General features: G+C 55.6%; 1 protein-coding gene across 5 annotated transcripts; it reads right to left on the bottom strand.

Moving 5' to 3' along the window:
* Positions 1-1,878: 1,878 nt before the first annotated feature.
* PLA2G2C (phospholipase A2 group IIC) lies at positions 1,879-24,331 on the bottom strand. Of its 5 annotated transcripts, none has more exons than XM_036257045.1 (6): positions 24,198-24,331; positions 15,420-15,533; positions 12,910-13,054; positions 11,043-11,146; positions 2,561-2,753; positions 1,879-2,098 (listed from the first exon to the last, which is right to left on the bottom strand). In XM_036257045.1, exons 2-5 carry the CDS (start codon positions 15,457-15,459, stop codon positions 2,584-2,586), a joined length of 459 nt encoding a protein of 152 aa, XP_036112938.1. In that variant the 5' UTR covers positions 15,460-15,533; positions 24,198-24,331; the 3' UTR covers positions 1,879-2,098; positions 2,561-2,583. The 5 variants fall into 5 exon arrangements, with proteins under 5 accessions (XP_036112938.1, XP_036112936.1, XP_036112940.1 ...); XM_036257043.1 differs by lacking the exon at positions 24,198-24,331 and adding an exon at positions 23,848-24,033; XM_036257047.1 differs by lacking the exon at positions 24,198-24,331 and adding an exon at positions 23,559-23,610.
* Positions 24,332-25,547: the final 1,216 nt, after the last annotated feature.

Raw genomic sequence — 25,547 nt, 5'->3', positions numbered from 1 at the left:
AGGAGGGGCAGAGGCAGGTGCCAGACCCTGTGCTGACCAGGGCAGAAGCAGAGAGAATGAGGGGTAGTGGCAGTGACTCAGGCCGAGGCGATGGTGGCTCCGACTGAGACGGCAGTTCTGAACGGGGGGAGATGTGGTCCAATTTAAATTTTTCCCTTCTCGTTTTATTTTTGTTAATGTGTCCATTTTACTGACGTGTTTTATAAATACAGACTCTAGATGCATTTTGAAGATAGTGCCACCAGGTTGGATGTGGGATGTAGGGTATGAGATCAAGGATCCGACATGCAGGTTTTCGGCCTGGGGGGCTAAGGTGCCGAGGGCCCCTCGGCGGAGCCGGAGCCGGGCGGAGGCGCTGGGGAGCCTGTGCGGCCTCACCTTCCACCCGTCTGACCTCTGCACAGCCCTTGGCCGCCCGCTCCTCACCTTCCAGCTCCCAGACGAGAGGCCAGACCCCAGCAGCCCTCCGGAAGCCGCGCCTGACCCCCCAGACAGTGGTCGTTGCCCCTGGGCCAACCTGATCCCAGCATTTCCCAGCCTGCTCTGGAATCACCTGTTGACTTGTGTTGCCCCAGGTCTGAAAACAACATGGAGTCTGATGCATTTTATTTCTCTGCCCTCAGCCCAGGGCCTCAGTGTGCATTTGCTGAGGGGGTGATGGTTGCCCTTCCTGGACAGCTGGCTTTCCCAGTGAAGGTCAACAGCATCCCTCTGCTGTCCCCAGGCCTGAGGACCAAAGCAGGCCCATTTCCTCTGTTTCACAGAGGAGGAGCTGAGGCCCAGGGAGTCAGTCCTCCATGCTGAGCCCCGCCCGGGCCATTCTTCCTCCTCTGTGGCAGATGGCCAGACACTTCCAGTCCTGAGCTGGACTCGGCGATGGTCAGGAACCCCCAAGGAGTGAGGTGCCTGTCTGGGGCCCGGCCCCCTGGTTCCACGCCTGCCTTTCTGCACCCACTCCGCTCACAGACCTCAAAGACGCTCTCTGATGCCCACAAACCTCAAGCTTCCCTTTTGCAGTTGCAATCACTACAGCACACGTGGGCAAGGGGGAAGGATGGACCGATTACCCCGGGACCATGAATGAAGACCAGTTATGCAGTAAACTATGCTGCAAACCACATCAAAGCTGAGGGACTTAAAACAGCCCTTTAGCTCACAATTCTGCCAGTTGGCAATTTAGCCTGGGCTCAGCCTGGCGTTGTCCTGGTCTCGGCTGGGTTCTCTCGCGGGTCTGTGGTCAGCTGTCAGCTGGCTTTGCTGATCTCGGCCGAGCATTCTCATGTCTGAGGTCTCAGCTGAGAGGACTGGGCTGACCCCCTCCAGCCCAGGTGCTCCCTCCCTCCCGCAGGGTGGCCCAGGCTCTTCCTCATGGTGGAAGCAGGTGTCCAGACCTCCAGAAGCCTAGACCGGGGAACTGGTGGACCGTCACTCCCATGACATCCTATTGACCAATGCAGTCACCAGGCCAGTTCAGAGTTCAGATTCAAGGGCCAGAAAATACTCTACCTCTTGATGGGAAAGGCAGTGTCCCATCGTAAGCAGTGAGGATACAGAGAGGTATGAACAGCAGCAGCTGTCTCTGCAATCCACCATGCCAGTGGGGCATTAAAAAGATCAGGGTCACCTGGCCAGTGTGGCTCAGGGGACTGAGCATCATCCCACAGATTGAGAGGTCCGGTTCAATTCCCGGTCAGGACACATGCCTGGGTTGTGGGCTCGATCCCCAGTAGGGGGCGTGCAGGAGGCAGCCAATAGAAGTATCTCTCTCACATCAATGTTTCTCTCTCTCTCCCTTCCTATCTCTCTTTTTTTAAAAAATCAATAAAAACGTATTTTTTTTTCTAAAAAAAAGAACAGGGTCCACCCAGATTAGATCACTTTAATCTTTAATAGAATTTATGTCTGATGTAACCAGGAGCTTCGAAGTTTGGATGGAAATTGTGGATGCCTCTGATTCCCTCCCCCTTGCCCATTCGTCGACGTCTTCTTGGTCGCGACATCCACTGGCAGCCGAGGGTGCTGATGTTCTCACGCTCTGTCTCCTGAGAGGTGACCATGGGTCAATTTTCTCCCGCCTGAGGGTTTTCAGAAGGCAGCCCTGGAGCCAATGAGAAAGACTGTGAGTGTGCCTCTCAGGTCTGTGACGTGTGCACCACGGCCTATTCTGCAGGCTGGCTCTGCTCACAGCAAGCTCTGGACTGAGGGCCATTCCCAAGCCCACCCTGCCTCCTGATCTGGGGGGGGGGGAGTGGAAGGAAGACCCTGGGGCCTCTTCCCTCCCGGAAACGTCCTGGGATGGGGGTTGGGGCATCTCTCTACGCTGTGCCCTGTTTCACTGCCTCCGGCACTTTCTGCTGTGGGACCGTGTCACTGAGTTACGTATACACTACGGTCTGTCTCCCTCCACAGAATGCCAGGCTTTTGTCTTGATCTCCACCCGCCGAAGCTGAGGGACCAAGGAGCACCCCCCGCCGAACACTGGGGGCGAGCTGCGCGAAGTGAAGCCTGCTGGGACGACGGGGGAGGGCTTCCCAGAGGTGATCCTAGAACAGATGCTGACCGGCAAGGGGAGCCGCGGCCTCCCTAGCACTGGAGCTTGCGCCTGCCACACCGGGGCCGGCTCAAGAGGAGCTGCTTGAAGTTCTTCTCGTAGGTGGGCAGGCTGTCTCTGAAGCAGCTGGCCGACCGCCTGTCGCACTCGCAGGCCCTCAGCCCGCAGTGGCAGCCGACGCCAGGACCCAGGGCACAGTCACCTGCAGAGAGACAGGGCCACTGGGCGCTCCCAGCTCGCTCCCAGGGTTTGGGTCTCAGGTTTGGGAACACAGAGAGCTCGCGGGAAGGGGTCGGGGGCTGAAAACAGAAAAGGGAAGTGACTCGGAGTCCTTTCCCTTGGTCCCCACGGCCTGATCACACCCGGACACGTCACAAACACCGGCATACGCAGCGGCATGGGAGAAAAGGAGAGGAGCGAGGGACTGGGGGCTGCATGGAGGGGGCGCCCCGAGTCAGCGCACTTGGGTGGCACGCAGGCCAAGGTGACGGGACCCATTTCCTCGGGACTCATCTCATGTTTCCAAAGGCTTGCTGGACATCTCTCGCGGATGACTCAGGTATGAGCAACTTAGGACGCCCCAAAGGAATTCATGACATGCGTGCCCCCTCCGCCCATCGGGCCTGTCCTTCGCCCACACTCTTGGCTCAGGGACCTGCACCCCCTCCTACTCGAGCCTGAAAACTAGCAGCCAACCTCCTTTCTTTGCCTTTTCACCTCCAGTCCGCCAGCAAGTTGCATTGATGTCTCTGATTAAAACGGCCCTGCTCCGTCCTCTTCTCCCAGCCTCCAGCCTCCACCCAACCCCTGTCATCCCAGCTCCTCCTCCCTCATAGGAGGGAAGAAGCAGGGGCCTTCTTCAAATGTAACCTGGGTTCGTCCAGTCTCCTGACTGAAGCCCCGAGATGGGTTCCCACTCCTTGGGGAAGACACCCCAAGTCCTTGCCATGGACGCCAGAGCGGGCTCGCCAAGACCTGGCCCCCGCCAGCTTCTCCGTCGTCATCGGCCCTCGCTCCGCCACCTTCGCTCTCTGCAGGCACTCTGGCCTCTTGTGTCCCCTGTCTCGCTCTGCCTTGTCCCAGGGCCTTTGCACTCACTGTCCCCTTTGTCTAAAACAGTTATCTTCAGGATCCTCACGTGGCTGGATTCATCCCACCCTTTGGGCCTGGGTCAAATCTGCCCTTGTCAGAGAGGCTCCCCAGGACCACTGCCTGAGGCTCCCTCTTACACCCCTGGTTATTCCGTAACGGGCACTCCTCTTATTGATTGAGCTGCTTCTGTCTGTCTCTCCTCGACGGAGCTGGACTCTGTGAGACTGGGGCTTTGTCTTGTCCATCACAGTATCCCCAGCATGTAGCACAGATGCCGGCACATAGTAGGTGCTCAACAAATAGTCATTGACTGAAAGAATGAATGAAACCTGCACTGGCCTTTGGGATCCAGTGTCTACTCTTTGGCCAAATCACTACTAGGCGGGGTCTTTTATTTAGTAGTGAGAGCTGTACTGCTCTGTGTGAGAGAGAGAGAGAGAGTTGGGGGGGGGGGGTCTAAGGCACAGCTTTCTCTTTCTAGACAACTCCACTCGGTCCTACTCTCTTTTGAGGGTTGGGGGTGAGCTCTGTTGAATCTGGGCAAGTTAGCTTCAGTATCCTTATTTATAAAATGGTTATAAAAATAATAGTGTCAAAAATAAACAACCGTGCCTGCTTCATAGTCTGTGAGGGTTTTTGTCACTGTTGGCAGATGGCACGGTTGGGTGTGCCCGGCGCACACAATGCTGTACAAATGTCTGCTATGATGACGACGTGCCCTCGGGCTCACGTGTCGGACCAGGAAGACCCAGCGCTGGCCCCAGGCTGTCTGCCTGCCCGGCTCCCTCTCCCAGGCCCACGATTCCTGCAGGGACCGTCCTCCTCCATCCCCCTGAGGACGCGAGTTTCCGTGTGCGTACCCCCTCCGCCTCAGCACCGCCCTCCACTCACCCTCGGGCTGGACCCTGCCGGGATGTGCCCGCCTCTGGTTCTCGGCTCCTGCCGCCTGGATCGCCTTTGCCCTCACACCCCTCTGCCAGACCCAACACGCCCCAGCACTCCCGGGGACCCCTCACGAACCCCCGTCCACATCCAGGTCCAGGTCTGTCACCTCGGCTGCACCCAGCGTGCCCCTTTCGTCCGTCCCTGGGCAGCCGTTGCCTTAGGCAGGGCCCACTTGGGCTATGGCTGGTCCTCTTAGGGGAGGTGGGTGACTCGGGCACAGGGTCCCACCCTGTTCACCCTCACTCTGCCCCCGAAGGGCCTGGCGACATGTGAACCTGAGTGACACCCTTTCTCACCCTGCCTCGCCCACCTCCTCTCCCTTTCCTGCCTCTTCTTCTCCAGCTCTCCTTCTGCCATCTCAATTCTCCGAACTCCCCTTCCTGTCCCTCACGCCCCCTTCCGGCCTCGTCTCCCGAGCCTCCCCAGCGCCTGCAGCACGGTTCTGTCCTGACACTCAGTTCTGCGTCCGAAGGCTTGCCCAGTCCCTGGCCCCGGGACGTGGTCCTGAGCAGCGGTCTGTGATGTGGGCTGCGTCTCTGCAGGCACCCATGGCCGTGGGAGGAGCTGGCTCGCCATGGCCCAGAGGAAGGGACAGCCCTCGGTCAACCAAGGCCATTTCCACAGCCATCCTTTCAAAACAGGCCTACATCGCCCTGGCCGGTGCTCAGCGGTTAGAGCGTCAGCCCCCGGACCGGGGAGTCCCGGGTTCAGTTCCCGGGCACGTACTTGGTTGCTGTTTGTCCCCCTGCCCCCGTTGGGGTCGTGTGGGTGGCGACCACTCCATGTGTCTCTCTCACGTTGATGTTTCTCTCTCTCTCTCTTCCTCCCCTCCTCCCTCCCACTCTATCTGATGATAAAGGCAAAAATGTCCTCAGAGGAGGATAAAACAACAACAATACAAAGCAGGCCTACAGCCAGATCCTGCGCCCCCACTTTACTGAGGAGGCATGACAACTGGAACTGACAACTGGAACTGACAGCTTCAAGACACTCGTTCTCATCCCGTGAAGCACATGTCCACAGGTGAGACAGAGCAGGAAGGCCCGCATCCTGCCTGGGGCTACCCAGACCTCCTGCCAGGCCTCTGTGGGGGTCTCTGAATCCTCCCCTGGGGGGCCCTTGTTCCATCTCCGGGCCTTAGACACGGCTGAGCACTGGCGACCCTCCTGTGCTCCTGCCAGCCCAGATGCGTCCCTGGTTGTGGGAGGAACTGGCCACGGCTCTAGACTCCAAGCTCCGTCCCCTCGGCTCCCCTCCTGCTTTCTGACACGCGTCTCAAACCCCACATGGCCCCTGACGAGCTCGGCTGTGTCTTCATGGTCTGCCCTCCCCCCATCCGCCCGAGCCCAGAAGGGGACGCCATTCTCCATGGCTGCTCAGGCCGAGAACCTCGGGTTCAGCCTGTCTCCTTCCCGCCCCACCTCTAGTCCATCAGCAGGTCCTGTCAATTTACCTCCAAAACACGCCCAGCATCTGACTCCTCTCCATCTCCACACCACCACCCTGACCCAAGCTGTGGTGACTCCCCGCAGTGCTACTGAAACAGCCCACTAACGGCTCCCCCTTCTCCTTCCCCGACTTCTCTGCAGTGGTCACAGTGATCTTTCTAAGGCAAAATCGGTGCAGATCACTCCCTGCTTCCAAGGATCCAACGGCTTCCCCTGCAACTGAAGTGGAAAGTGATCTCCTTGCCCTGTCCCCCAGTCCTGTGGGACTCGTCCCCGTCCAAGGTCCGGCCTCCCCGCCCCTCTTCCTGTCTCCTCTGCTCCCACCGCACTGGCCAAATGCCGCCCCCGCGGAGAGGTCTTCCTTAGCCGCACTTCCCTCCCCCTGCACTCTGCACCTTGCCACCTTGTTTCAGATGCTTTGTAGCACTTGTCACTACCTGAATGTGCCTTTACTTCTGAATGTTTTATCACCTGTCTCCCTCCTTAAACACAAGATTCTTCCAGGCAGGGAGTGGTCGCGTCATTGCAGATCAGCCCTGAGCACACAGCAAACACACCGTCTACCTGCTGCTGCCTCGCTGGCTGGACTGACCTGCGGGCATGGAAGGAGCCCCATCCCAGGAAGCAGGAAGCCAGGCCCCGGGGCCAGACCTGCTGCCCACATGCTCTGGGATCTCAGGGGCCTCTCCCCAAGCCTGTCGCTCCGCTTTCGAATGGGGATAAGGATGCCTGCATGGATTAGTTAATGTTTTTTCATTCATTCACTCATCCAACAAACAGGTATTGCGTTCCTGCCACGGGTCTGGCCTCCGGCTAGGATCTGGGGTACAGGTCTGAGTGATCAGACCCCACATTGCACAGCTCCGGGGCACCCTCCTCCGTCCGTGGGTGTGCCCCTGAACGAGACACACTTGTCCCCTGCTCTCCCGGAACTCATTTTTTTTTTTATCCTCACCCAAGGACATGTTTGCATTTATCTTCAGATAGAGCGGGAGGGAGGGAAGGAGGAAGAGAGAGAGAGAAAAACGTCAATGTGAGAGAGACACATCGACTGGTCGCCACCCACACGACCCCAACCAGGGCGGGGGACAAACTGCAACCGAGGTGCGTGCCCTTAGCAGGGAACCAAACCCAGGACTCTCTGGTCCGCGGGCGAAGCTCTAACCGCTGAGCCAAACCGGCCAGGGCCCAGAATTCAAATTTTATTGGGGTGAAGTTGATGCAGAAGGAAACAAGACTGTTTCAGGTGGAGACAGATGCTGGCGGAGAACAGTGGTGTTGTCAACAAGTAGAAGTGTTGGGAGAAATTAACTCAGTAGTAGAGGAGGAAGATCTCAGCGAACAGCAAATGCAATGGTTACCAAGCCCACCTTTCCCCTCTGGCAGAGGGAGAAGGCCCGTTGGCAGCAACCGGTTTCTGCCAGGCTCCTCCCCACACAACATATGCATGTATGTGTGGGTGGAGGGGGCTGTCACCACTGGCTGATCTTACGGGCCTTCGCAAATGCCAAGTACTTACGTAAGCCCGCTCAGAGGAGGCATAACAACCTCCCTGGTTGCCGGAGGGCAGCCTTCCTTACCTGGCAAATTGGCCCCGGGGCTCGGGTTACAGGCCTATCTCTGCACTGATCTCCGAGTGACATTTAGACATGTGGACAGACCAAGCTGTTTTTCTCCCTTCCCTCCCCTTCTCACCAACTGCATCCCCGAACAGCCACTGGTTGCTAGGCAACCTGGGACTGGGCTTGGGCAGGGTTTCAGAACTGGAGGCTGGGAGGTGATTAGCCATTGCAGGGCGGCTCTCTGATCTGCCCTGTCACTGGGGAGAGGGGCGTGAAGAGCTTTTATTCTGTAAGGAGCTCATGGCTTTAGCTCCAGGAGACGCTTCGGAGAATCTCTCAACAGTAGTAAAGAAGAGCCCAGTACTCCCACAAAGTGAAGGGGAAGGAGCACCGGATGAACAAAGCCATCTCAACTTCGGAAAAGAAGGGCATGACCTAAGCACCTGCTATGGGCCAGAGCTGTTAGTGGGGTTACTTTCGTCGCTCCTTACAGTGACCTCATGAAGTGCATGTTATTATCTCCATTTCACAGATGGGGAGCCTAAGGCCCAGGTGGTTTTGCAACTATTCAGCGAGAAGGGGTGAAGCTGGGATTCGGACGCAGCTCTGCTCAACTCCGAAGCGTCGCTCTGTCTGGGCCTCTCGGCAGGGTACACAGAGCTGGCACAGACAGAGCTGGGCACTGCAGAGGAGCAAACGCCTCCTGCCCTGGGCCAGGGCTGAGCATCCTGATGAGTCTGCTGCAGACAGGGAGCCTTGCTCTGTGGGTCCCCTGATCAAGTGCACCCATCACCCTCCTGGCAGCCCCTGCCACTGGGGAGGGCGGTGTGAGGCAGGGGCACCAGCTCTGGGGTCAGCGGACCCAGGTCTGAAGCCCGACTTTTCTTTCCCTGGCTGTGTGACCTTGGCCATCTCACTTAACCTCTCTGAGCCTCAGGGTCTTCCTCGATAATGGTTTGTCATGGGGGTCCCAGGTGCTGTCACAGACACTCATAACCCACAGCTATTGTAATTACACCTGTTTTAGGGATGGAAAGACCGAGGCCCAGAGAACGCAGGCCAGGCGGTGTGTTCCAGAGCTCTGGAGAGGCTCGAGACACAGATGTTCTCGTCCTTTCTGTCACTTGGATCAAGCTCCCCACCCCACCCCCGGCCTCATTCCCCCTGTCACTACAATGAAGGGTGGGTCTGGGTGGTCTCTAAGGGCTCCTTCAGCTCCAGAGAATACCAAGAGAGCCAGGCCTGAGGCTGCCTCGTTCAGTGCCTCCAGTCCCTGGCACAGTGCTGGCCCTGCATGGCCACCCAGTGGGCACTCAGTCATTACTGGGCAAGGGCATGGATGTGTCTGAATCTCCCTTAAGGTCTCAGTACCTATCAGCAACAAATCCAGGATTAGAACCCAGATCACCCAGGTCCCAGCCCTGTACCAGGTGGGGATTAGGGCCCCGGCAGGGTGGGTGGGGACAACAGGCCTGGTACCGCTGAGGAGGGGGTGCTGACATGCTAATTCCCTGAGCAGAGTGCTGGCCTCCAGGAGCTCTGATCAGGTTTCAGGAGCAATGGGCCACCGTCGCTCAGCAGGGGTGTCCAGCTCCCAGGTCCTGCCTGCACCTCCTGCCACCACTCAGCATGTGCCAAGCAGAGGGCATTTCTGCAGGCCACCAACTGGGGCCCCAGCCGTGTTCCAGGCCACTCTCCTCTACCTCCTCCACCACACGGGAAGTGAAGGGGCTGGTGAAGGAGCTCCCCCAGCAGCAGAGTGCCCAGGCTGGCCCTGGTGGGCACAGCCAGCCCACAGCACCTGAGGGCAGAGGCGTGGTCTGGGCCGGGCACTGATGTGTGGGAAGGTCCTTCGCACCTACTGAAGTTGCGTTTCCCTCCTCAGAGCACCCTTCCCTCTCCCTCGGTCCCTGTGCTTTATCGGGACATCAGAGAAGAGAGACTCTTAAGGACATTTTCTCTAAAACGGATGCCTTTCCAAGCATTTAGGAGAACACCTGACATGGCAGATGCTAAGATCGAGATGAAAAGGTGAGGAGAAACCAGCGAGAAGAAAGCAAGACCGTGAGCCGGGCTGAGAAGAGAGCCAGGGGGCATCTGAGCTGTGTGCCCCTTCCCTCACCCACCAGCAGCCAGGCCTGCCCCACCCCTGCCTCCACATCCCGGATGTGGAGCCGGAGGGGTTGATGGAGGTGGCCAGAAACTCGGCCAGGCCTCCAGAGGGCATCAGTTGCCACAGCAAACAACACTTTGGGGGCAACCTGCTCCGGCTCCCCCTGCCCTGCCGTGCTCTAGGCCCTGATCCCTTCCCCTCTCCTTGGACGTGACCTTGGGGTCTCATAGAAGAGACACTTTGCCTTGGCCTGAGGGCAGCCATGGCCAGAGAGCCCCCAGCACAGAAGTCTCCTTGAGCCCACGTGGAATCAAGGGGGTGTCTCCCCACTGACAGGGACTGTGGCGTCCGAGAAGCAGACGGAGCTGAAGCTGGCCCTCCCAGGCAGGGGTCTGCGCTCCCAGCCCACTGTTTCCGGTCTCACCGCTGCCGCCAGGAGACTGCACGGTCTCGGCGCATCTTGCTTGGTGTGTCCTGAGCCAGAACGCTGGGTGGGGACGCTGAGCACCCCCTGTAAGGGGGGAGATGAGGGACAGGGAGACAGCGGTTCCCCAACCTCTGGAGAAGACGCGGACTCCAAGCACACTCACAGCTGTGAATAAACGCGTGGGGGGGAGGAGTTCCTGTTGCCCCATAGGTGAGTCGCACACTCTCGGGGGGGGGGGGGGTTCAACCACCAACTGCTGGAGTGAGAGGCATTCACAGGGGGCTACAGCCCAGGGCTCTCAAGGGTGCAGCTCTCTGGACTGAGCTTGCCCTACCCACATCCACGCCCACCAGCCCCGAACATCCCGGGACATCGGGGCCACACCCTAGGTGCTGGACATTCAGTTCTTGCCCGCCCTTGTCCCTTGCCCTCCTGCTTGAATGGCCTTGATGACATGTGAGTTCCCTTCCCGTCCCCACCTATTGACTTCCATGTCCCCCACGGCACCCATCACAGGGCTGGGTGTGCCATCACCCTTGCCAAATATTTGTTCAACGGGAAGCCAGCCGAGCTGCCTCATGCACACGCGACAGACGTGGCGAGAAGGTTCTCGGCAGCAACAGGTGCCGAGCGAAGCTGCAAACTCCCACATCATCTCAAGTCAACAAGCATTACTGAGCACGCGCTACACCGCTCCGTGCTCCCAGGCGCTGGGCGCGGGGTGGGCAGGAGCCACGGGACACACGAAGCAGGGACTCCCGGGAAGCGTTCTCGGAACGGCCGCTTGCCATCTCAAAGCACGTGGGAAAATCTCCCTCCCTGAATGTTCTCTGGGCGCACGAGGAGGCAGACATGAAGCGAAGGCGGGGGTCCCAGGGCATCGCCCCACGGGGAGGCTACTCACAGACCACGGTGCGGTTGACGATGTGGAACTGGTAGCTGCTCAGCAAGGGCTGGCAGCCCAGCTGCTTCAGCTTCTCGTAGCAGCAGTCGTGGGCCCGGCAGCACCTGGGGGCCGGACCAGAGCGGGAACAGGGGCTTCACCATGAGAGGGCCCTGGGGGGTCAGCTGGAGGCCCTTGGTGGGAAGGACTCACCTGCCTCCTCCCCTGGACGAGAAGGGGCTGAAGGTAGGGAGGTACACTAAAAAAATGCTAATCTTACACATACTGTAAATAACCACTCACATTTGCTGAGCCCTGTTCAATCCCTATCGCATTAGCTCCTCACACTAACCCTATGAAGTGTGATCACTGTCCCCATTTCATAGGGGACGAAATGAGATTCGGAGGCGAATTTCCCAAAAGTTCACAGCTGGAAAATGATGGGCTCGGGACTCAGCTTCAGGTCTGTGTACTCATTCATGTGCGTAATGACTTTTTACTGAGCACCTACTACCTGCCAGGCACTGTGATGGTCTCTGAGGGGATAGTTGTCAGCAAGAACACAGAATGCTTTAGTTCTTGCTCTCGTGGTGTTCAGAGAGACAAGGGGCAGGGGTGGGCAGAAAGGGAAAATGTTTGAGGAAAAAGCTTGGGCATGGCCTCGGCTCATCTGTTCAGCCAGTATACGAGGGGCAGAAATGCAGAAACCTGGGACTGGATTCTAAGACACGGGAAAGAAAATGCCCTGGCTGATGCCCTGGGCCAGTCACTTCTGTCTTGCTCTCTCCCCATCCCATCTGCAAACAGGCTCTTTGGCATCTGTCATCTTTGGCTAAGAGTGTCAAATTTCTCACCCACCTTTGAACTTGGACAGGGGAGGCACAGAGCATCAAAGGGCCTGGATTTTTAAAACAGACACACTCTTGTTCAAATTCTGACTTTGCCACCTGGTTGCTGCGTATCTTTGGGTTTCACCACTCGGGTTTCATGAGCCCTCAGTGTTGCCACCTGTAAAATGGGGATGGTAACCCTGCCCCGGCCGTTTGCTGTGAGGATTAAATCACGTCTAGCGTGCAAATCACCGATCCCAGTGCTTGGTCCACGACGGGCACTTCATCAGTGTGGGGTCCCCTCCAGGGCTCTGGGTCCTTCCAGCTGGAACATTCCATGTCTCAGGAGCCCAAGCCAGAAGGATCAAACTCTAGGAGTAACAGTTCAGGCCCCGTCGCGGGGACATTTTATCCTGGCTGGGTTTAAAGTGGCAAGGAACGTTTTGTTTCTTACTTCTTCCAATGAAATGACTCGCACACTCTCCTGTGTTCTACCACCCAGACCCGGGATGATGACACGAACCTCCCTTTTCCAGGTACTCCCACCCCGACCCCCGTCCTGGGGTAGGCCTGGCAGCCAGTTTGAGCTCACCCAGGTGGATAACCTTTCCAAACTGGCCACTCGGAGTCTCTCTCCTGGAATACGAGATCGGGACTGGGAGACAGCGGGCCAGTCTTGCTGCACCTATAATCCTAAACCCTGGGGAGCTGAGAGAAGACCCCGTTCGCCCTAAGAATCGACAATGTTTCCAGCGCTCGGAGCAGGACTGACTCCATAGTCTGCAAGGCCTGGCGCCAAATGGAAACCTGAGAGTTCCCGAGGGGTGCAGGTCCCTGGGAATACTGGTCCTACGCAGCTGCCCGGCCACGCATCCCGGAAGCCAGCCCTGGTCCGGTTCCTCCAGACCTCCCTCCGATCCCCATTCAGTTTTTCTCTCATGCTCACCTGCATTGGTTTCTGTTACCTGCAACGCAGGAGTCCCGATACCCTCCCTCTCCTTAAACATGGATTTCAATGCAAATTAAATGACAGGAGGCCTTGGAGCTTCCCCACTCACCTGTCGGTGTCGTCCACTGGGGTCCCTTTGCCCCCGAGCCCACAGTAGCAGCCATATCCATAGTATGTGAAGAAGGCACTCCGCCCGGTGACGAGCTTGACCATCCTCTGGAACTGCCAGAAGCTGCTGTGGGTGGGGCCCATCACTGCCAACGAGAAAGTTCCGGAGAAACAATGCTGCGAGCAGCGCCCCCTGGGGTTCCCTCGCTGGAGAGCCTGGCAGTCGGTATCGGGAGCCCCCTAAGCTGGTGCATCAGCGCGCTGCGGTCATTGGCCCTTTAACAGGGAGGAGGTAGGATCAGACCCACACAGCTAGTTTCCTGCGCGTCCAGAGGAGAACCCAGTTTCCATGCTACTCAGAACTATACTGTCAACTACAGTCTCCCCGAAAGTGGAGAACCACTCACCTCGGCAGAAACTCCCTCAGGCCTGGTGTTCAACGTTAAGGGGAAAAATTCAAGGCCATGCCCTGACCGGTCTGGCTTAGTGGCTACAGCATCGGCCCTCGGACCAGAGTCTCGAGGTCGATTCCGGTCAAGGGCACGTACCTCAGCTGTGGTTGGGTCCCAGCCCTGGTCAGGGTCGTGCAGGAGGCAACAGTCGATGTGTCTCTCTCACGCCAATGTCTCTCTCTCTCTGTCTCTCTCTCTCCCTGCCTCCCACTCTATCTGAAGATGAATGGAAAAATATCCTCGGGTGAGGATTAAAAAGAAAAGTCAAGGCCGGTTCTGCCCATCTCTACAAATATCATGGGCATTTACAATCTCACAGGAGAAGCAAAATACTTAAGAGGCAGAAATGATAACCTCAGTCCATTCATCCATTTTTTTAAATGGCAAAGACACGCGGAGCCAGCAATATTTACTTCTAAACATGTTTACAAAAGTGCCGCAGCGTTATCTGTGATATCAGAAAACTGGAAACTGCCCTGGCCGGTGTGGCTCAGTCGGTTGGAGTGTCGTCCCAAAAGGTGGTGGGTTCGATTCCTGGTCAGGGCACATACCCAGGTTGTGGGTTTGATCCCCCATTGGGGCACATGCAGGAGGCAGCCGATAGCTGTTTCTCTCATATCCACCGGCAGGGGATAATAACTAAATGATGTCTTGAAAATATACTACGTTTAATAGCAATACCTATAAGCATCGGGATTGAGGAGGCAGGTGGAGAGAAAAACAGGCAACATTTACTTTACATACTTTTATCTGTCTGATTCTTTTTTAAAAATGAGCACATATTACTTTTCCATGAAAATGTTTTAGATGCATGTGTAAAGGCCTGGAGGATGTGTCATATGTGGGGTGCAGAAGAAGGACGGGGGTCTGGGAAGGGTGAGAAGGGGCTTTGTTCTGTTACTCTCTACTCACTGATTTTAGTTTTTGTTTTTTTAATTCTCACCTGAAGATATTTTTCCATTTATCTTCAGATAGAGTGAGAGGGGGAGAGAGAGAGAGAGAAAAACATCAACGTGAAAGAGACACATTGGGTGGCTGCCACCCACACAATCCAACCAGGGCTGGGGACAAACTGCAACCGAGGTACATGCCCTTAGTGGGAACCGAACCCAGGTCTCTCTGGACCGCAGGCCGACGCTCTAACTGCTGAGCCAAACCGGCTAGGACACTTATGTTGCTTTTTAATTACATGCATATGCTAATTTTGCCATAAAAATAAAATAAAAAATAAAGTTGAAGAAGAAAAACAGAGACAGAGGGTTTGAGGACATTTCCCCAGGAGCCTTCCCATCTCATGCTGAGGTCTGGCCGCCTTGTCACTAAGCATCAAAGAGGGGGCCGAAGCCTGGGGCGGTCACTGTGCCCGAGGCCCCAGAGCGAGGGCGGGACCTGCTGTGGAAGTGGCTCTGCCTGCGTAGGGGTCCCCCACACCATGACCTTGAAAACCGTAAATTCCACCACCAAGGGAAAATGAGAACCCCGTTTCTGACATTTTGACTTAGGGACCCACAAGTTATTGCTCCACAGCTGAAACAGATAGAGAAGTGGATTTAGACAAATCTCTGCACAACTAACTAAAGAGTCGGAGTTTCCCACATCACCCACGCTGCCTCCACCAGGTTCTTTTCACGTTGCAGGGGTACCGACCCGGCCCCCCGAGAGCAAGGCCTTACAATTCCCAGTCACTCCCTATAAGAACGCCTTCCTGATGGAAAATAACTGTTCCTGAATTAGCTAAATGTACGTCTGTGGTTTTGTCCTGGAATCCACACGACTTTAAATAAAGGCAACTAGCATCCCAAGGAAAGACCCCTGAAGGGGTGTGTTTGGCAAAATAGCCAAACGCCCTCTTTCTTAGCCGATGGTGGCAAACCTTTGATTTCCCAGAAGTTTGGGGGGGTCCCAGCACTGGCATCAACCCATTTTGCAGAGGAAACAGAAGCAGGAGGACTTTGGGGAGCCTCTTCTTCTCCTGATCCTGATTTCCCCTCAGCCCGTGCCACCTCAGGAGGGACAGGACGACAGCACCTGGGACCTCTCCCAGCTGCTCACTACTTACAGCAGGAGGTGAAGACCACGAGAACCCCGAGGACCTTCATTCCCGGGGAGACCAGGGGGCCGAGGGGCCAGGATCACAGTTCCCTCTGGTCGCAGGGGTCAGCCAGCTGAACGCCTGTCCGGGGAGGAAATGACCAAAATGAGGAGAGTCCGTGAGGGTGGAAAACCCCAGCTGCAGTGCGGACCTTGGAGGACCCTCCATGGAGTACCCAGAGCAAAGAGAGCTTTTAAAACCCAGTTATCTCTAAACGGGATACTCTTTCTGGTATTTAGACCTAAATACAAAGATAAGTCTTTAGTTGCTTAAAAAGTGCAAGTGTTTCCCTGGCCGGTTTTGCTCAGCAGTTAGAGCGTCGGCCTGCGGTCTGGAGAGACCTGGGTTCAGTTCCCGCTAAGGGCACGTACCTCGGTTACAGTTTGTCCCCAGCCCTGGTTGGGTCGTGTGGGTGGCACCCACTCGATGTGTCCCTTTCATGTCGATGTTTCTCTCTCTCTCTCTCCCTCCCACTCTATCTGAACAAAATATCAAAAAATGTCCTCGGGTGAGGATAAAAAAAAAAAAAGTGCAAGTGTTGTTTTTTTTCATTTCTTTCTTTGGCAACAGTAGCCCTTCATCTTGTTTTTTTTCTTTTTATCCTTTTGAGGGTCCGTATTTCTTCATTCCCAAGCGTAAAGGCACATGTGAGGTCCGTGATGGAGACCCCATTCAGGCAAGTGGAACCCCGCTGGCACGGCAGCAACCCCACCCGCCCCCCATGTCTCCTTCCTTGATGCCCTGGTATCTTTTTCATCAAATTAGCCCCTGGGTTTCCTCTCCTTAAAGTGAGACTGAGAACGCCCAGCAAACATTTCCAGCATTTCCAAAGAAATGACTGCATGCCAGGTGCCCTTTTCTCTGAAGGCTTCATGGGCAGGACATGATTTAATCCTCAGAAAAACTTGAGAGGCCCCATCATCATTTTAGAGGTGGAGAAACTGAGGCTCAGCATCTGAACGACTTCCTTGCTAAGCCCCCGATGGCGCAGACGTGTGGGGACCCCCCGAAATAACGCAGTAAAAGTGGTTTGTACTAGAAATTGCTCTGACGGGTAAACACATCCTTCCTCTCGCCATCAGCGATGGTGATGGTGCCCATGTTTGGCACCCTTCCCATAGGACAGCGGAGGGAAGGTGGGCTCAGTGCCCCACCTTGTCACGGGGAGCCCCCCGATCAGCCAACAGCTGTCTTGAAGTAGAAGTCCTTACACGCCTGTCATAAATCAAGCTAAATCTGAGCATCAGGGCTTGGCGTGTGAGCAACGGCTCGGCTGAGCCTAGAGGCCGTGGCAGGAGCAGAGCTGGCCTTCCGCTCTGTGGCAGCGTCTGCCAGGTAAACTTCTAAACGAGGGTCCTGCCGCAGAGCCCTGGGAGAGGGACCAGGCGTCTCTGCCATTTGCCCTCCTGGGCAGGATTCTGGGGGACGCTGCCGGCCTGGTCCCAGCCCGCCTTCCGCTCAAGCCCTGTGCAGGACGTTTCTAAATTAGGCCCCAGCGCTACAGGCTGGCTTCCATTTTCCTGTTTGAGTCTTTAGAAATAAGTGTATGGTGGGTTCGTTTATGAGGAAGGGACTCACGTCTTTGCCATGAGCAGGGGACAGCACTGGGGAGAGAGAATAGGGAGCCGGGTGCAATGGCACAGACTCTCACTGGGCACCCACTGTGTGCTCTTCCAGCCGACAGGGTTCTGGCCCGAGGAGCGCCGCTGAGCTGGCTGGGAGACCAAATGGGTAACTAGAGACCCAATACAGACCAGAAGCCCAATGTGGGGAGAAATTCCTTGTTTGGGTCGCCTTTGTTTTTGGAATGTTTAGCCCAGTCTTTGGTAGGTCCCCTCTTCAGGGACGGGACCTATCCCTGACACTCACACTGAGAAATGCCTCTGCTACAGGGGACTGTCTGGTTCAAGGTTATGACCCCTCCTGGTGAGGGGAGTAGGAGTCACCCCTAGCCAATGCCGCTCTCAGGTAATGATTTAAAGAGCTGTCCCTGCCCTGGCCGGTTTGGTTCAGCGGTTAGAGCATCAGCCTGCGGACCAAAGAGTCACAGGTTCGATTCTGATCAAGGGCACGTACCTCAGTTGTGGTTCTGTCCTTGGTTGTGGTTCAGTCCCCAGCCCTGGTCGGGGCCATGCCAGAGGCAACCAATCAATGTGTCTCTCTCACATGGATGTTTCTCTCCCTCCTCTCCCCAGTCTTCCCTTGCTCACGTCCCAGCAGGGTCTCTCCCGGCTTCGCCCAGCACTGCATTTCCCCCTCCCAGAGGCTGGGTCTGGGGAGGCCAGTCTAAGCCTGTGCAGAGTGAGGAGCACTGCACGAGAGATTGTATAATAAATGCCTTTGAGTTCAGAGGCAGGAGCAGTGAACTCACCTCCAAAAGGAGGTGGTATTTGAGGGGGCCTGGGTTTACCTTAAATTTGCATTCTGCTCCTGTACACTCCTCACTACAACCCCAGCCATTTGAGGTGAGAAACCAGAGCTCAGAGAGAGGGACCTGAAAAAGATCCGCACAGCTACCTAGTGGCGGGGCCAGGGCTTAAGCTCCGGTCCCTAACCCCAGGCCAGTGCTCTGCACCTCGCCAGACCCCTGACGAGACTGCTTGTTCATGAAGCATTTAGAGGGCCACAGAGCATTTCACAGACACGGACCTTCACGGCTATGACTCAGGCAAGATGGACGTGGTTTTGTCCATGTGAGCAGTCGCTGTGGGAGTTTTGGATTGTGCAGAACCAAAACCAAGAGGCCGGAGACTTAATGAAGGGCGAGAGCGTGGTGGGGAGCAGGGCATGGCCTCCTATGCCAGCCTCTGGGGCAGCAGCCAGCAAGGTGGCGAGTGCCTAAGAGCTACCCTCTCAGACCATCAATTCATCTTACACAGACGAAACGCCGGTTGGCTTGTTCTCCAAGGAGAAGCTAGGGAGGACGGAGCCTGAACGATCTGTAGTCAAGGCTCGTTCCATTCTGTTCATCTGTTTATCCCCAGAGTCTAAGTAGCACAGAGCCAAGGACACACTAGTACCAATGATAAGGGTGGTAACACTTGAATCACGCTTATTTTATACCTCGCACAGTTTCTGAGCACTTCACATGCATTTACTGATTAAGTCCCCAGCCAGGGAAGTACTGTTATTGTCCTCATTTTTCAGATAAGGAAACTAGGCACGGAAAGATGGGCAGTAAATAAATACTTGGGGAATGAATGAATGGATGATGGGAGTACTTCATGCTTCAAGTTACAGAAATAAAAAACAAAACTACAACCTACTGAGGACCAGCACGGGGCAAAGCACAGTCCATGGATTATCTCCTTGAATCCTCTTGGAATACTCCCAAGGAGACACAGACAATCCACCCCAGCTTACTGATGAGGGGATAGAGATGGGAAGAAGTTAGTCACTTTGCCCTACAAACCGACAGAGCCAGAACTTAACCCAGGTGTGTCTGACCCCAAAGGTGGCGCCCCCCGCTCCTCAGCAGTTCTCCTCATACCTGTGGGTCGAGTGAAGGGCTGTACCTATCCAAAACACAGCTGAGGAGACCCAACCAGACGACCTGAGCATCCAGGCGGATGCCACAACACTCTTATTTCAGACAGTGCTACACAGCATCAGCTTCTCTCTCTCTCTCTCTTTTTTTAATCCTCACTCGAGGACATTTTTGCATTTATCTTCAGATAGAGCAGGAGGGAGAGAGGGAGGAAGAGAGAGAGAGAAACATCGATGTGAGAGAGACACATTGAGTGGCTGCCACCCACACAACCCTACCCGGGGTCGGAGACAAACTGCAACCGAGGTACGTGTCCCTAGCAGGAATCGAACCCGGGACTCTCGGGTCCGCAGGCCGACACTCTAACCGCTGAGCCAAACCGGCCAGGGCACATCAGCCTCTCTTTGCTCACACCCAGAGGTTGAAGAGGAATGAAGGTCGAGAGGCGGCTCTCAGTAGGAAGGCAGAGGGGGAGAAATGGTTAAAACAACAGCTGACCAAGCCTTCGAACCTGGGGCACTGAGTGTCGGGGCAGATGGCTCTAGCCACATCAACAGCATTGTTTCTGGAGCACAATTATGGCCTTTATGTCACCAAGAAAAGGTTTCATTTTGCCAGAGACTGCAAAGGTGAAAAGCATGTAAGCTCCTGCCTTCAGCCCAGCCCTGGGGCGGGTGGCGGGGAGTCATTTAGACTTCAAGCAGCCCCATAGCCTTGGGGGGTACCAATTGGCCGCTTCTGTTTTGGAGAAGAGGGCTGGAGCTGGGCTTAGCTCCCTGAGCCCTAGCTTCTTCATCTGTGAGGTGGAGACAATGACCCTGACCCCCATGGACCGCTGGCGCTTGGGCAACAGTAGCCAAGGTCAGCTGCTGCATCTGACATGTTCTGCTTAAGGTAACCGGGCAGTAGGCAATACATTTTCCAGTTTTCTAATAATATGGGGGAAATAGTAAAAGAACTGTAGCACTTCAAGGGGTAAGTTTCATTACCTGGAAACTTCCCTCTTGCAAGTCCCCTCTGGAAGCTGACCCAGTGGGAGAAATGACCACCTGCCCAGCCTCTTGGCCTCTCCACCAGAATATGTAGCAGTTCACCTTCTGCTGGGAGGTTATCTATGGTCCCAGTCGACATGTCTCATGGGATAGAGGAGGACACTGGGTATTGACTTCAAAATCTAGAAGTCACTAGTTCATAAGAGGCCAAATGCTCTTTGGGGACAAGCTGCCAAGAAACGGAAGCTCCTGCCTCCAGCCCAGCCCTGGGGGGGGGGGGGTGGTGGTGGCTCATTTAGACTTCAAGCCAGATATCCTGAGGGGATACCAGTTGGGATCTTGCTGGGTCTCTCAGCGGACAAGCCAGCTGTGCAGTCAGCATCTCCATCGTCATCCATTTAATTCTCATTTGCCAAGCACCCACCATGAAGCACCGTGTGGGCAAACTAGAGGACTCAGACACGGGCTCCTAACCTACAGAAGGAGACATGCACTGTAAGACGAAAACAACATGATAATGACATTACCCCTGACCAAGCGCTTCCCACGTGCCGGGCACTGTGCTAAGACCCTTACGGCCGTTCCGTCATTCCACCCTCCTGGCAACCCTATTCTTATCATCTCCTTTCTACAGGTGTGGGCTAAGGCCCACAGAAGCTAAGTCAGTTACCCAAGGTTCTCAGGTAGCAAGTGGTGCAGCCAAGATTCAAACTTGTCTCCAGAGGCCTGCCTGCAACGCCCGCGATGGTGCAGCAGGTGGGTACAGGTAAGCTGCCAGGCAGCAATGTGAGTGGGGACGGGGCTCTGGGGTACAGGGTGGGCTTCGGAGTCAGTGGGCTAGGGTTTTAAGATTGCTCTGCCACTCATTAGCCAGGGGCCCCGGGACTCGGTTGTTTCCCGATGCTGTCTGTACGGAGGGAGGTATGAAGATCAGAGAAGGTAGCCTAGTGAGGGTGCGTGGTGCCATCGGGTTGGACATGTTCTACTGGACCAAAAGAGACCAGAAACAGCACATGAGGTTCGAGGAGAGAGAGGTGTTCCAGAAAAGCTTTCGTGAAAGTGGTAGCTTTTAAGATGGGCCTTGAAGGATCAGCAAATTTGAATCGACTTCAAGGAAGGGAGCAGGGTGGGAGAGGCATGAGGGAAGACTCCAGAGATAAAAAATCTGAGGGCCCCTGTGGGAACCAAGTTGGCTGGAGCTCAGCGGGAAGCTGGGGAGTAGAGAGAACGGTGGCTGGGAAGGAGAGTGAGTCTGCTGCGAGCTGGCATGGCAGTGACCTCTGGCCATGTACTGAGAACCCACTTTGCATGTGTGCACCACAGGGTTTGCCCTTTGCGGACACCTTCTTTAGAGAAAGATGGGAGACAAAGGCAGCAGAGTCAGCTCTCTCTTTAACGAGCAGGTGGGCACAGCAGGTGACTGGCCAGCTGCCTTTCCTTCCCTGCAGCCTCCCTCCCATTTCAGGCTGTGCATTGCGTGGCACCAGGGAGCAAAGGGCACACTGCTAAATAGTAAACACACCCTAGGCACAAGCACCGTTTCACTGGTTGCCTGTGTGGGCGCGCACACACACACACGCACACACACACGGGGTGAAAAGCCAATTTGATTCTCCAAAAGATTGCATGATTTTCAGGTGATATTAAAATAACTGATGAAGAATGCACTTTAATCTTTTTCTAGTGCATTGCTGGGCTGAAGAGCATTGCTTAGATATTTCTGACAGAATCATTTACAGGAAATAAACCACCAGCCCAGAGCTGCAAACTCATCAGCTCCCAAGACTGCCACCTCCTGAACCTTCTTGGGGGCTCAGATGCCTCCCTGGGTATCCAGAGTGGATGAGGAGGTGACCCTAGCAGGAGGCCTGCCCAGCCCAGGCCCTCAGCAGCCGCTCCCACAGATGAGGTGCTTCCTTTATGAGATGGGCAGAAACTCCCCGCTGAAATGATCACCTCCTGCACAGCCCCTCAAGACCTTTCTGACAGTGCCCGTCACTTAGCAGCCTCTGCCTGCTCTTCCACACCTGGCTCCCACTGTACTGAAAATAATCTGATTTCTAACGCTCTGGGCGTGAGACGTGTCTTCTCAATCAAATGTGACCATCTTGAGGAGGGCTGGAGTCATGCCCACGTTATAATCTTGTTCCATGCATCTGGGATAGAGAAACAGCAAATGTCTTGCCACAAAGCTGGGTAATGAATCCTAATTCTTTCTTCTGATACGGTTCTTGAATATCTACTAATGTTATCTTTTGATACAGTCACTAAATTATTCACCTGTGTATTCCAAGAGTCTAGAACAGTGCCTGGCGGATGACAGTCCAGTTAGGACTCCTTCTGAAGCTACCTTAACTCCATCGGGGAAGACTTCCCCCATTAAGTTGTTCTGAAGGGTAAGTGAGCAGGAGGTAAAGGAAGGGGAGGAGGGGCTGGGGAACTTGGAGAAGAATCATCCAGGCAGAGGGGTCAGCAGAGGCAAAGGCCTGGGCTATGGTGAGGGTGTTATACGTGTGGCCCTGTGACAGAGAACAGGCCCCAGGGAAGCCATGGAGGGGCAGTCAATCTTGGACAGAGTCAGAGGATGGGTCCCCTTGCATTAGAACAGGAGAGAGAGCGGAAAGTAGGGAGAAAAAGTAGACAAGTCTGTAGGTGTGATGGCAGAAAGCTGAGAACAGTTCCATGTGATGGCTTTTCTTTTCTCTGTGAAGAGGGAAGCAAGTTTACCTTCTGCGTTGGAACAGGAAGGGGAGAGGTGGAAATTTTCAGGAGAGAGACAAAGGTTTGCAGCAGCCACTGAGCAGAAAGGGAACGGCACTGAGAAGTGGAAGGGTTCTGTGTGGGGTCGGAGGGTTCAGTGGAGGTTGGAGACCATTCCAGTATGTCAGCGAAATGTGGCTGGTCAAGATTTCTTCAGTTCCCGGTGTCAGTGGACTGACTGGGGCTTCGGTAGGTGGGAGGAATGGAGAGACGGCAGCCAGGGCTGGAGGATTCTTGCAAGAAATTGGCTGGGGTGATGGGCCAAGAAGAGCCAGGTTGACAAGCAGGGGCAAAGCAGACTAGGGCGATGGACTGGAGTCTCCAAGAGGTTGAAAGACAAAAGTCGTAGAAGTGACTGGAGTTGCTGGAAGTGTAAAAGGTGATGGTCAGGAGGGTCAAAGCAGGTGTAAATGTGGTTGAAAACAAGGGCCAGGATGGGATGTGGCAGGCGAGTGGGAGTCTGATGGGGAAATGAGGAGGTCACTGACTGGTTGGTACGGAAAGAGTTGCACCGAGGACAGATAAGACAGAAAGTGGTCCCCAACTCAACAGATTCCCTAAAAGCAGCCACTCAGATTCTAGGCTCACCAGGAATCAGTCCAGCAGCTTCACCTAAAAACTGGGGACACTAACAGGGTCAAAGCCTGACCCAAGGTCACAAACCGGGTCCCAGCCCCCAGCCTCCAGGCCAGCCCCCAGGACAGAGCTCCGCGCTCTCTCCCCCAGGAGATGGGAAACCAGGCGGGAAACCAGGTGAGGACCAGCCAGGCCCTGGGTCGCCGACCCCGCCCCCGACCCCCGACCCCCACCCCTCCTTACCGGGCCTGGCCTATTCCGGCGCCAGACCGGAAGCACGTGGCCGCCCACCTGCACGGTTGCCCGGGAGACCAGGGCTGTTTACCAGCGGGACGGAGCCCAGCGACTGCGGCGGATGGAGCAGAGAGGTGAGGTGAGCGCCGCAGGCCCCCGGCCCCGCGGGTCAGCTCACGGCCCCCCGCGGCCTGGCCAGGACCCGAGAGGCCAGACCCGACCCCCTGGACGTCGCCCGGGCGGGCCTCCCCAAACCGGAACCGGGCGCACCCTGGGAGACAGGACAGGGGGGCCCAGAGAGTAGGGGCTACTCCCCGGGGGCAAAGCCAGCCTGGCCCGAGCTCACCTTTCCGGAACAGGACAACCCCAGGGCTCTGCGGAAGCCACGGGGCCTAGGAAACCATTGGGCCATGCCCTCCTGGCTGGGCAGTACAGGCAGGACACAGACTCAGAGGGACAAAGGGCTGTCCCGTCACATGGAGAAGCCGGAACCAGATCTGAGCCTCCCCCAGACCAGTGTTCTTTCACCCAAGTCACCTCTCACTTTCTACAAGTTCTTTCTTGCCCCTCCCCCAGATCCCTCCTCTTGCTGCTTAAACTTGATTCCGTCTGGAGCTGCCCATACTTGGAAATAAAGGAGCTACCCCTTCCACCTACCCACTTCCCTGAGAATCATTCCCAATTCTTTTCCCAAACCTTTGATCACTTGATGGCTTGTTGTCCAGTTGCTCTACCCCCCTTTAAATGTGGCACTCTGCACAGGACAGTGTATCATAAGCATTAGTCCTGGTTGGAACTGGGAATGGTACCAGTTCTCATCCACGGGCCAACTCCCATCTCCTGTTGGTTCTTCCGAGCTGTTTCATCCTGAAGGCCTCACAAGGAGGGGTGGGGATTGGCAGGGGGTAGTATTAACTGATAAATATTTTTAAAAGACGGGCAGTTCACACGTATGTATCCTTAGTACTTACCAGCAGATGGTATGTGGGTGGTTATATTTTATTGCATTTCCAGGAGATTTCTATTGGGCCGTGCGTGGAAGAGGGTGGTCTGACCCTGTGGTGGGAGGTGGGCCCTAGGCAAGCAGGACTGTGGCTTTAGCATCTCCTACCCATCTTCCCTTCTTCCCAGTTGATTCGGTGGTTAATCTTACGGAATGAGCACCTGCCCTTCTGGGAACAGTTCTCAGTGTTTGTTTCCGGACTGCTAGCAGGCCTCTGGGGCGCTGCTGGTGTGTTTAATAAACAGGCCACTTGCCTATTCAGCTCGAGGGCTGCCTACGCCTGGGTCTCGTCAAATCACTCGGTGGTTGTGTCTGCCAGGCCGCGAGGTGGTGAAATGCGCCGAGCAGGGATCACGGTGGGAGCTGCAGACGCCTTGCTGGACTGAGGGGGCGGGCAGGGGCTCGGGACCCAAGGTGTGACTATAAAGACACAAAGTTGGCCCAGGTCCCCAAACACCTGTTTGCCCCGCCGCCCCTCTCCCTGTTCGAGAGGCCGGGGAGAGTTGTGTTCCCGCCACGTAGCAGATGGTCCCTGCTCGAGAGGAGGCAGGGGTTATGAAAGCAGGTTCGCTGGAATGGTTCTACCTGAAGGAGGCGTTAGTCTCTAAATAACCATGAGTGGGCTTCTAGGAATTAGTCATAAGTGAGGTTTTTCTCTGGGATAGCTCACAGTCATGTTATCTTATGACCAGCGTGTCTTGAATATGACACCCCCGAACATGGATAATTACATAGTACCGAAAGGTATAGAAAGTGCATGCGCACACTCCAGTTTTACTGGTAAAAATAACCCAGCAGAGAGCCTGGGCGAACACATGACTCCGCTTGTCAAAGTTGTTAAGGAAGAGGTTTCTAAGTTACCAAACTCGCTGACAGTAAAGCCTTCCCGAGGCATGTGTGGGAGTTGGAAGCCAAGTCTGTGATAATTCTGCAGAAGCTGTGGCAAATTAATAGCCATTCCCCAACGGGGGAGGGCGGGCTGGGCGGGGGAGCCGGCGTGCCAGGGAGCTTATCTTTGGCAGAACAGTTGGACAATTATGACC

This window comes from Molossus molossus, unplaced genomic scaffold (assembly GCF_014108415.1).
Source record: "Molossus molossus isolate mMolMol1 unplaced genomic scaffold, mMolMol1.p scaffold_m16_p_12, whole genome shotgun sequence".
Taxonomy (NCBI): domain Eukaryota; kingdom Metazoa; phylum Chordata; class Mammalia; order Chiroptera; family Molossidae; genus Molossus; species Molossus molossus.
Note: the sequence above shows the minus strand (reverse complement) of the source record. Positions and strands in the feature narration are given on the sequence as shown.